This window comes from Erpetoichthys calabaricus, chromosome 1 (assembly GCF_900747795.2).
Source record: "Erpetoichthys calabaricus chromosome 1, fErpCal1.3, whole genome shotgun sequence".
NCBI lineage: Eukaryota > Metazoa > Chordata > Cladistia > Polypteriformes > Polypteridae > Erpetoichthys > Erpetoichthys calabaricus.
This window is the reverse complement of record NC_041394.2, coordinates 318,480,619-318,493,095: the sequence shown is the minus strand read 5'-3', so window position 1 is coordinate 318,493,095 and position 12,477 is coordinate 318,480,619. Positions and strand designations below refer to the sequence as shown.

The 12,477-nt window shown below is 42.3% G+C and overlaps 1 protein-coding gene across 2 annotated transcripts in view; it reads left to right on the top strand.

The window, feature by feature from the left end:
- The window catches only part of si:dkey-97m3.1 (fatty acyl-CoA reductase 1), a 316,542-nt gene that overhangs the window by 288,588 nt on the left and 15,477 nt on the right, over positions 1–12,477 (top strand). For both annotated transcript variants that reach the window (XM_028818035.2, XM_028818027.2), the window contains 2 exons: positions 7,695–7,866; positions 9,109–9,238. In XM_028818035.2, coding sequence (XP_028673868.1) covers positions 7,695–7,866; positions 9,109–9,238 — 302 coding nt within the window. The remainder of the gene's footprint in view (positions 1–7,694; positions 7,867–9,108; positions 9,239–12,477) is intronic.

Here is a 12,477-nt window from a genome sequence, read left to right as displayed (position 1 = left end):
GGGCCTAACAGCATTGTGAAATTCAATGTACTCTACAGCAGTGCATATCAGGCAAATAGGGATCGAAGTGTGAAACCGAATGCCTGCCCATCTCGAGTTTGCGTATTATTTGCTTAGAAACATATGTGTATCGATGAATTTCTAATTAGCACAATACAGTAACTGTAATGTGATTATAAGAATTTAAACTTTACAGCATGTTACACATCAAATTAAATTATTTTATATGAAAATCACTTTACAGGGGGCCCTCTTACTGTATGCACTAGCCATACAGTAAGAGGGCCCCTCGTAAAGTGATTTTCATATAAAATAATGTAGCAAACGCAATAAAAAGGTTCATTATAGACCCGTCATGCTTACTGTAGAATTATCTTAATGAATTCTTGCCAAATTCTTACCAGAGAATTTTTTCAGTGAAAGAAAATTACAATACTGCAAAGCCAGGGAAGCGACATGAGTAAAAAATAAAAAATCTTATTTCAAAAGTGCAGCTTATGTGAACGTTTTACAGGCACATGAAAATGTTTCACGAGCGCCCAACATTTGACACTTAATTTTTTATTTTTTTTGCTCCGCATAATACAGTATGAATGCTTCAGGGTCCCCCCAGAGGAGCTGGAGGAGGTGGCCGGGGAAAGGGAGGTTTGGGCTTCCCTGCTTAGGCTACTGCCCCCACGACCCGACTTTAATAAGCGGTGAACAATGGATAATACAGTATTCACACAGGAAACAAAACTTTTATTACTTAACAAGAATCAACAATTTAAGAATATATCACTATTTAAAAAGTTATTCATTATTAAACAGTGAAAAAAAAAATCAGGCTTATATTGGTACTTTGTATAGGAGCGAAAGGTTCACATTTATTAGTCAGAATTTCACTTTATGCTATTTTCTGCAACGTGAACATAAATCATGTCCTTTATTCCACAAAATACCTTGTAACTGATCCTGAAGTGTTGCGTTCATGCAGTAAAACTGCTCATTCATTGAATTTTCTCGTGTTAGCGCTACTGGTCAGACTGTGAGCCCATGGTGAGGGCTGATCTAACAACACTCTGCCTTTGTAACATGCTTGTCATGAGTGAATTCAGTCCCCAAGTTGTTTATAAGAATTGTTTTCTCTGTCTTTCCAGTCACGAGAGGGTGGCCAATCAAAATAATTTGAGTCAAGCAGCCAAGTCATTGGCGTGGACCAATCAGACACCTGAATGCCTTTTCACAGTGAAATTCATCCCACGAACTTCAAATTGATAAAGTAATCATTTTCTTTTTTTGGAAAATTAACAGTACTGGCAGGGAAGGTCACAACCTCACGGTCACAAAATGAATCCATACTTACATTTACATTTACATCATTTAGCAGACGCTCTTATCCAGAGCGACTTACAACAGTGCTTAGTAGTCTACGACTGTTCTTCAGTCTTTAAGGCTAGGATTAAATCTACTGTCATTAAACAAGTTACCGCTGACCAAGTTGTACACAAAACCATGCTAGAAGAAAATAGTAAGTTGTTAGTACAAAATTTTTTTTTTTTTTGAGAAAAAGGGTAGAAAAAAAGTATGGGGACTTTAGTCCAAGTGCTGTTTAAAGAAGTGTGTCTTCAGATGACGTTTGAAGACAGTGAGGGTCTCCGCTGTTCGTACAGCAAGAGGAAGTTCGTTCCACCACTGAGGAGCCAACACTGCAAAGAGTCTTGATGCATGTCGTCCTCTTCTTTTAAGTAAGGGTGGTTCGCGACGAGCTGTGCTTGATGTTCTGATAGAGCGAGAAGTGACACGCTGCTTAACCAGTGCTGATATGTAAGGTGGTGCAGTTCCAGTTTTGGCCTTAAAGGCAAGGGTTAGGGTTAGGGTTAGGGTTTTGAACCTGATACGGGCAGCCACAGGGAGCCAGGGAGCCATACTTAAGATGAAGGTGGCAAGTTTGTTTTTATACACCACAAACACCTTCCCATAACACTTCATAGATATCGTGCACCGGCTGGCATTCACATTGTACTCATCTGAAACAGATTTTACCTATATTTTTCATTTTTTTACCTATAGATATTTTTGAGCTGTTGTTCAATATGGAATTGCATTCTGTCATATTTATTATATACTGTATTGTAAGAAAGGCAAATGTGTGATGTGAGAACGATTGGGGCACCACAGGGTGAATCCTATTTAATGACTGGTGTTTCACCAAAAAATTAAAAACAACTAAAAAGTGTCAGCAAAGTGCCAGGATGAAATGCCTTGTGCAGACACAACTCTGTGGTGTGGTGTTAAGTAGGTCCTGAACAGGAGAGGCAGAGAAAGGACAGAAGACACATCAGCAGTCCTCTAGCCTGCAGACATCATATGTGGGGAAACAAGGGGCAAAGATGTGAGCGACAGCAGCAGGCCGTGGTCTGGGATGGAATCACAGCTGACATAGAAGCTCTGAACATACTCCCTGTGCAGTGCACGCAGTGTGACAACATATACTGTAGATCTGTAATAGCAGAAGCATCGTTCACTTAAATTGTGTAATTCTGATGCCTGCTTTTAAGGAAGGTGTTAGTGTTAAAATGTTAAGCATGGTGCTGCTGGTTCAGTCCCAGGACTTACTCACCGTAGGACCAAAGAGGACTCAGTTTAGCTCTGCCAGGGCTCACATTGAAGTAAACACCAACTCTATAATTTGCATTTGTGATTTGTAAGTCTCTTTGGATAAACATATCAATTAAATAAATAAAAATAACAGCTTAACAGGTCATAACATTGAGTTCTATATTTATGGTGCTCAGCATAAAAACACTGTAAATGAGAGCGGCTGCACCTTCATTAGTTGATATATTATTTGAAGGCACAACTTGCTATCTTGGCATCCGTTGCGAAATAATGTGATTTGTTGCGGCTGGCATCCTCCCGGGGGCACATCAGACGTACAATTTCCCAACAAGGCCCTCCTCCGGCTCTTCATCCTGTTCTGCTTTCTAGGAATTTCAACACCGCCCTTCCTATGAATAAACGTAGGAGATTTTTTTTGTTCACTTTCACGCTGTGTATAAGCTGAAAATTGAATGAAATGTCGCTTGGCATTTTCAAAATGCTTGTGTTGTTGTAAGCAGGAGCCTTTTTGTGCCTGCTCAGCAATCCATTTAGCTAATTGAGCTCTTTGGAGAATGCGTGTCCAGAGTTTTGTGCTCATGAAGCCTGTGAGATAAATAGTGGCCTGTCAGAGCTGCTCAGGGGGTTGCGTTTACAGCTTGAAGCAGTTGACTGAATGACGCCAGGCATGGGAGACCCACGTGGGGGCAGCTTTGCATGTTCACACCAAATGTCCACGGAAACCTTGTCAGTAGCTTTGTCAATGGTTTCTAGTTGAAACACTTCTGTTTATAGTTTTGCATTAAAAGAAAAGTTTTATGTCAATCATGATGGTGCATCTTTGAATGGAATAAGCCATAACATACGAACTTTAATGGAGATAACATGCCAACTCCAGTGATGGCACACTAGCTTGGAGCCTCACATGCTGGTATAAGCTTGTGCTATATTTAATGGATTATAGTTATAATTATAGAAATGGATTCATGCCAGCAGGTCGCCCTGTCACAGACTTGAACTTGAAACCTTTTGATTCACAGCCACCCTGTAGAATAAATGACAAGTGATTTAGCCTGCTAAGATAAATGAATATTGTGTGAGCTCAACATGCAAGTAATTGCTCTTTTTCAGCGCATGATAACATTACTGCACCTCCTGAAACCGGACAGTAAATTCAGAATCCAATTTATTGTGATGTGTATAGTACATGGGCATCTGAAGATCATCCAGAGTCTAATAAGGTGTGTAATACCACCCCAGGACGAGATGAGGGCATGGTTGCTTACCATGCCATCACTTTTTGTCTTTGCAGCACCAAGAAACTGCTCCATGAGGGCAACTGAACTCTGCTTCCAGTTCCTCATGTGGACTGGGACACTAAAAAACCAAGATATTCCCAGAAAAACGGCGTCTCACTTCAGGGAGAAGCCTCCGCATGACACAGCTCTCCGTGACTGAGCCACACAGATGAGCCCCTTTTGCTCATGAGCCTAGCTGGCTGAGACGGCAGTTACAAAGCTTGATTTCTGTTGTCCCACCAAGTGTTGTTTTTTGGACAGCTGTATTATACAGGGTGGCGCAGTTGGCACCCCAACATTTCTTTGGGATTCCAGCCATCCTTTTGTTTATCACCATACCATATTAAAATTCCTATTTTACAGGATTGTGAGAGTAGTACAGTACCAACAATGGGCAATGTGCACAACACTGGCACACTTAATACCACCCTTTACACACAACATGAGACGGTTGGTACAGATGCAAACGGTCTCTGAATCTACTGGTAGGAGTGCAAATGGTCCTGTGCGGTGTGCCAGGAGGGAGACAGGGAGTGCGGAGAATAGCCGAGGACTCCAGTAGTAATTTTGGCTTTTGTAAGGCAGCGAGTGTCATCTGTGACGAGCACAGAAGGGAGCTGTGTGCCAGTAATATTCTGTGCTGCCTTCAGCATCCACTTGAGGAAGTTTTGGCTCTGAGCTGAACAGGTGTCATACTTGGATGTAATGAAGCCAGTAAGGATGGACTATACTGAGGACATAAGCACAGATGAGCACAGATCAAGATATCTGGCCTTCCTCATTCATAATATTATGCCCTGTTGTCCATTCTTTGTCTGCAGTGGGTTATTCCAGTTCAGTGTTGCTGGGAGCTAAAGTCTATGCTGGTAGAGATATTATATTTTCTGATTTGTCCTGTATAGCATCAACCTCAGGGAAGAAGCCAACCCTGGAAAGAGTACCCTTCATACTGTACATGCACCCAGAGTTATTCATTCCATTTAGGCCGGCTCTGAGTCCCGGCCCAGTCACTGCATGTTCTTTCCAGGTTTGCTTGGCTATTTTCCCTGGGTACTCCTGTCTTTTACCCACTGCACAAATATATCTGTGCTAGGTTAACGATAACTTTAAACTGGCGCTCTATACAGTAAGGCCGGGTTTATACTTCACACGACACAATGCAGGCTCCAGCTGACGCTACTGTTACACAAGTGTTGTACTGTTTATACTTACATGTACTTTACATAAATCTGGAAGATTCCAGCAGGTGGCAGTGCGAGATATCATCACAGTGAGAAAATGTTTGGATTCCCTATGTTGTGAATTGCCTGAGACATCCATTAAATTCCAAGGCCACAGCATCTCTGAAAAGGATGTTTAATGATTACATCCATCAATTTGGGGATGCGCCCATTCTAGCAAGCATCAGGCGCAAGACAGAAACAAAATCCCTGGATGGGACATCAGCTCATCACAAGGTGAACACAAGCACACACATACACTAGCGTCAATTTAGCATCACCAAATCCCAAAACCTTCATGTCGTTGGAAGGAAAACGGAGCACACTGTGGAAACCCACCAGGAAAACATGCAAACTCCAGGCAGGGAACACCAGGGACGTGACTCCCTGTGAGACAGCAGCGCTACTGCATCGCCCCCACATGTGTAGTTATTAACAGTATTCATTATTTAAACAAAATTAATGATTTATATGTAAAATGTAATATACATACTTTAATGCATTTCATCATGAAAGTAATAACAAGTATAAATCTAAGAATTCTAAGTCTGTGGAGAGCTGGAATATCATAAATTTAATGTGTTCTGTGTGGCGATTGCTGCTTGCCGCTGCTGTCAGTTCAGGAGGAAGCCCCTGAAGCAAGTAGCGATTTAACAACTGGGTCGGTTTTAAGATGACGTTTATGACAGTCTGCTTTAGTGATAAAGTAAACTATGAGGTTAAAGAAGACATTTTGAATTTAAAGCTGAAATTAACACTTTAATCACAAAATAGACCTTTCCACTGTGTCCTTAATTTTTTTTCTCTTTGCCTCAAATACGCTGCCATACATTCTACGTAATGCTGTTGTGAAGGTGCAGAAAAAAAAAAAAAAGACGGCACAGAAGACGATATGTGAGACTTTTAAAATTTATTGTGTCATTACTTTGGGGAATATGAGACGCTTGAATATAAAAGCACCACGAATGCATCTGTATGTCAACATTTTGCTTCACCACATTGAACCATTCATCAAACATCGAAGCGCGCACAACGATCGTAGGATCCGCAAAGCAACTTTCTGTCACATGTTGATAGTAACTAGAGACTCTGACGTCACGTTCCAACTTGATCACACTGCACCCCCCGTTTTCTGGTTGGTATTGCAGCTCACATACGCATCGTGTTCATTTCTGAAGACGTCCTCAGAGGATACATCAAATGAACTCTGGGCAGCCATGATGCGTGTGCATATGTGCTCTGAGCGTGAAGTATAAACGAGCCCTAAGTGAGTGTGGCTGTGTGTGTTTCAACAGACTGGCATCAGGTTCAGACTCTGCTCCTGTGTTGGGCCTAATGCTGCTGCCCGCAAGACCCTATAAATGAAATAAGCGGGTCTGAAAATAGATTTATGGCTAGTATACAATACACCCTTCCATTTATCTATTTTCTAAATCTTCTTTATCCGTTACAGGGCTTTTGGGAGTTTGAGTCTAATCTGCCAAGGCACACGTTATAGAAATATGGAAGTACAGTATGCTCTACCCAGAAAAAGAGCCTGATTTTGGCAATCACTATGGGATAGTGCTGTATAAAATCATAAGACTGCGCTTTTATCTCCAACACTGAGTAGTTGTGTGTCCCTGAGAAAGTCACCCATAGGGACTATCGTAAAAATATGTAAATTGTTGTGCCATGCCCTTGTTATGTCCTTTGGATTAAAGAGGAAGATTAACAAAAATAGTGTGACATCTCAATATCTCGGTGGCCAGGCCTGACTCCATGGAGTCATTTAGCTATGCTAAGACAACCCAAATATCACGTCAACCCACCCAAACACACACTGTCAGAAACTGAAAACCGCTTGTTAGATATTTGAAAGATCATCAAACCACATCCTACCCTGGGCGCACACCCCTTGTCAATTTGATCTGGAGCCGGGGCTGCAAGCGGCTGACATTCATTTACAATATTTTGCAATCTACCAGAGCCTTACAATGTTTTTGTGTTATATTGTTGCATTTTTATGTTAACTGCCTTGTCATGCTGCTGACAGTGAAAGGAGCTGAACCACTGGGCCTAAAACTACAGTAACCATTTGGCTATACCTGTCCCATCTAAAAATCTAACCATCTGTTTCTGTAGCCCACTTATCTGGAGATGGGTCACAGAGAAGCTGGAGCCAATCCCAGAAATCATTGGGTGCAAGCCAGGATGAACACCTGGGCCAGGCACCAATTTAGCATTGACAATCCACCTAGCATGCATATCTTGGGACTGTGGGAGAAAACTGAAGCGCCTGGAGAAATCCCACATGTACATGGTGGAGAACATGCAAACTCCTTGGAGAATGCACCTGGGATCCGAGTGCCCTTGTTGCAAGGCAGCAGCGCCACCACTGTGTGCCAACATACTGTGAAAATGATTCTACATATTAGGTTTTGTTGTACAGCCGTGATAGTATACATACTGTAATATAGAAGACTACCTGGCCATTCTCCTGTACTGCATTCTTAATTATAGGCACTGGTGGCAGCATGAAAGACCCTTCTGCATGAAGATAAGTGACGTGATATGATATTAATCTTAGTGTATTTTTCGTGTCTTCTTTTCTTAGAGTATCTTGTAATTTCCACCTTCAAGAGAAACCCCCTGGAGCAAGCCTTTAGAAGACCAAATGCAAACATCACATCCAACTATTTGATAAACCAGTACTGGATTGCAGTCAGCCATAAGGCCCCAGCGCTGATTTATGACTTTTATCTGAGGTTATGCGGACAGAAGCCCAGGTATGATCTCTTTACCTTTCTTTTACAAACATCCCACTTTTATGTACTGTGAATAAAAATAAACTGTGTGTTTATTTTGATTGTAGAGCAGCTCTGGAGGTCGGCTGCCGCTTGGTCTCAGCCTGTTTTTTCTCCCTACATGTCTTTGTGGGATTCTCTAACCCCCAATACATTGTGTGTTAGGTTAATTGCCAGCTGTGGACTGGCCTGGCATGAGGGAGTGCGGGTGTGCACTTCAGTGTACAAGAATAGACTGGCATGTGTTGTAAACTGCTCAGATGGTAGTGGACCAACAGATCTAGAAGAAGAACAGATCAGGGCTTAGTCAGGCTTTGCATAATGGCCATCAAAGAGTTTTACAGTGAAATAAGAAGAAAAGTCAGAGTGACTGGCTAAAAATGATTACCCAGAGATCAAGAGGACTAAATAACCAAAACTAGAATGCTAACCACAATTAACAGTCAATGTACTTTTCAAAGGCAAGATCGAACAACACCCTAGTAACACTTTTGTTTCTTTTATTTTGAAGTTTATGTAAGCCGCAAGGTCATTTGCCAATCTGTGCGCCACTTTCTGTTGCAGTGCTAATGTGATGACTTCATGTACCACGTCACCAACAGCCACCTTGCTACTAAAGGGCATCATTTCCATGAACAGTATGGACAAAATGGCCATGCAGTGATGTCACAAACTTAATACCACCAAAAACATTCATACTAATCCGAAATTAAATCAAAAACATTCCAGGGCAATATTTTTCTGTACCATGATAGTAGTGAACACCAACCCCCTTTTTACTAGGTCTAAAACTGCTTGCTTTGGACACAGACAGGTTAGTGAGTCGTGGGCAAGGACTGGCATGGCATCCTTGTGATTTTTAGTCCATTTGCTTAGTCAGTAGACTACGTCACAGTTTTAATTTCCACAGGCTGCTTTTCTAAGAACTAAGCAGTCCATCAGAGCACAGTAAGCACACTGAGATTTTTTTAGGCAGCTGTATTTGAAGAATTACGTACGATTTGGGGAGACAATAACATAAAATGAAATAAAAGGTTTACTATCATTGGCATGCCTGAATGTAAACAGCTCACCTCAACCATAAAGGAAGGGTTTGGTCTCTCATGTGCTTCTCGGCCTAGTCAGTTGTTATTTGCATTACTTATGAGCTCCAGCCGACCCTGAAATTACAAGTGTGAGGGCTGGACGGCCACTTGCTTCAGCGCTGTTCTTTTGTTTTTACAGGATGATGCGGATTTTCAACCGACTTCACAAATCCATGATGCTTCTCGAGTACTTCAGCAGCCAGTCATGGGAGTGGAATTCCGATAACATGAACATGCTGATGGCTCAGCTTAGTCCTGAAGACAAGAAGGTAGGCACATGATGATGTTCACTCACTTAGACTATGTTCAGACTAATTTAAATGGCATTTTTAAACTGTGGAAGAAACCGCCCCGAGGAAGACAGGAGTAGTTCAATCAATCAGTCTTCATTCAGTCACAGTTGAGTACATGGATTCCACGTTGCAAGGGAGAAGAGCAAAGTTCCATTTTTTGATTGGCTTTTTATATTTTTTTTCTTCCTCCCCCTTCCCATTATTTATCAAAAAAAAAACCATAATATTGTTTACTTAAACATTTTATTTTATTGCGTAAATTGGCCAACCGTTTCTGTTTTGTGTATGTGTCGGATGGGGCCCTAAAGATCGTCTTGTGTCAAATAGATGCATTCCTAAAGAAACTGGAAAAGGTCCTCGGTCAGCTTACTGCACTGTCTTATGACATACGCCTGTATGAATAACCTGCTGTTAGAGCTGTTAACCCTAAGTAGCTTGCAAGCAGTTAATTTTTCTTTCACAGAACAAACACAATCTTTGGTTATAATAGCATTTTCACATTTTTCATAAAAGTACAGTATATCTGCTCTAACATTACAATAGACTAAAACACAAATGACGTTACGGTTCACCTACACAGAGCATGTGCACAGCAGTGGATACGGGAAGTGGACGTGTCCTCCACACTAGACATTCAATTGCAGCTTGTGTTTACACGTAGAGAATAGAAATGTCAAATAAGACCAAAACACTTGATTGGAGTGACAATGAGGTGGAATTGTTATTGAGAGGAACTCACAAGTACAAGGCGAGCAAAGGAGCTGAGAAACTATAATGAACAGAATCTAGCAATCAGGGCGCGATTAGAGTGCGTTTTCAAAGCTTTCTGTTTTCTCCCATAGAACTGCAACACTGAGCTGATGCTTTCAGAAGTCTCCATTTTCAGGTTTAAAAACGCAGGGGTAGTGTGGACGAAAGGTGAAAACAAAGACTAATGTCACCGTTTGTAATTGAGAACAAATTAGTGTGGCTATGGGCTCAAGTTCATTCAGAGGAGAACAGCAGTGTGTTGGCCTCCGATTAATTATGAACATTATATTTTTAGATTGATAATGGCAAGTTGGTCGTTGATGTCATTGCTTTTCACTTAGTGTGCTCGTCAGGGCCGGATTAAGAGCTTTGGGGGCCCATAGCACATTTCAAATTTGGGGGCCCTTTTGGTCTGCATCATCTGAAGTTTAGATTCTGAACAGTTCAAACCGGACTAAATAATTATTTTACTCTCGATTATAAGAATCTTATAATATTTATGTGAATTTTATGTGTTGGGCCCCTAAAGTTTTGTTGTGTAAGAAATTTACAGTTTAAAAAACGTAAAGATAATATTTTTAAAGACCAGTTTTTCAATGCTACACTTTTTCATTAAATATTGGGTCCACCATTTGGGGGCCCCCAAAATTGCGGGGCCCGTAGCATATGCTACATGTGCCTATTGGTTAATCCGGCACTGGTGCTCGTCTTTCTGCTCCCTTTGAGTGCTGGATGATAGACTGAAGTGTGATCTCTTCTGATTATCCATCCATCCATCCATTTTCCAACCCACTATATCCTAACTACAGGGTCACGGGGGTCTGCTGGAGCCAGTCCTAGCCAATACAGGGCGCAAGGCAGGAAACAAATCCTGGGCAGGGCGCCAGCCCACCGCAGGGCACACCCACACACCAAGCACACACTAGGGACAATTTAGGATCGCCAATGCACCAAACCTGCATGTCTTTGGACTGTGGGAGGAAACCGGAGTACCCGGAGGAAACCCACGCATACACGGAGAGAGCATGCAAACTCCACGCAGGGAGGACCTGGAAGCGAACCACTGCGCCACCGTGCCGCCCCTCTTCTGATTAGCTCAAGTGAAAATGCTAATGTACCTCTGAGAAATGTCAAAGCAACAAAACCCATTTCCTCAAAACAACATTAAGAGAAGCGAGATTGCCTTAGTTTGGACATGTGCAGAGGAGAGATGCTGAGTATATTGGCAGGAGGATGCTAAGGAAAGAGCTGCCAGGTAAGAGAAATAGAGGAAGGCCTAAGAGAAGGTTTATGGATGTGGTGAAAGAGGACATGCAGGTGATGGGTGTGACAGAACAAGATGCAGTGGACAAAGATATGGAAGAAGATGATCTGCTGTGGCAACCCCGAACGGGAGCAGCCGAAAGAAAAAGAACATTAACATTAATAATTAATGATTCACTCGCAGTTGCCTTGTTGAACTTCTCTATAGGCCCTTTGTTACTACTAATGTTACCGTGTGATCAGCAGGCCCTATGTCAACACTCATTAATAAGTAAGCGCTGCGGCGGGGCTGAGGTGTGCACCCCGCTGACCTAAGAGTGATGCAAAAGAAATCTTCAATCTAGTCAAGAGACAACTTTTTAATTGGTGTTACACTGAAACATCAGTCAGTCAGTCATTTTCTAATCCACTTTGTCCTGAACAGGGTCACGGGGGTCTGCTGGAGCCAATCCCAGCCAACACAGGGCACAAGGCAGGAACAAATCCCGGGCAGGGCACCAGCCTACCACAGGGCACCCACACACCAAGCACACACTCTGTGCAATTTATTATCGCCAATGCACCTAACCTGCATGTCTGTGGGAGGAAACTGGAACACCCGGAGGAAGCCCACATAGACACGGGGAGAGCATGCAGACTCCTTGCAGGGAGGACCCGGGATGTGAACCCAGGTCTCCTTACTGCGAGACAGCAGCACTACCCACTGTGCCACTGTGCCTGCCCGCACTAAAAGAGTCATGTCCTAAATGGAATACTTTGAGTTATTAAGCGTCCTATGGCATCTGATCTATGCTTCAATAAATTGTAAACTCCGCAAATGACAGCAGAGACGCTCACTGAATCAGTCACTGAGAGACGCTGCACCGTTTAATTGAGGTGAACTTGCCGCATTACCGTGATTGTCGCTCCTCCAAATTCAAAGCAGGAGTCATAGCGTAAGAAGGTAGACATTCACCCTGCAATTTTTGGCTCCTGCAAAATATGCAATGAGATGTCAAAATATTTGACTCTCCACAAAGAGCCAGCCATTTTAATGACAGACTCATTTGTGACTGCTGTACCGAGAAATCCTCAGTTGTCAGTTTACTTCTGCTAGCACACATTTTTTTTTTTACACGTTGATGCTTGAAGACATCTTAGTGTGTTGTGAATTCATGTGCTTTTAACTTGGGTTTATTATAATGAAAGTTACGTGATTGTCT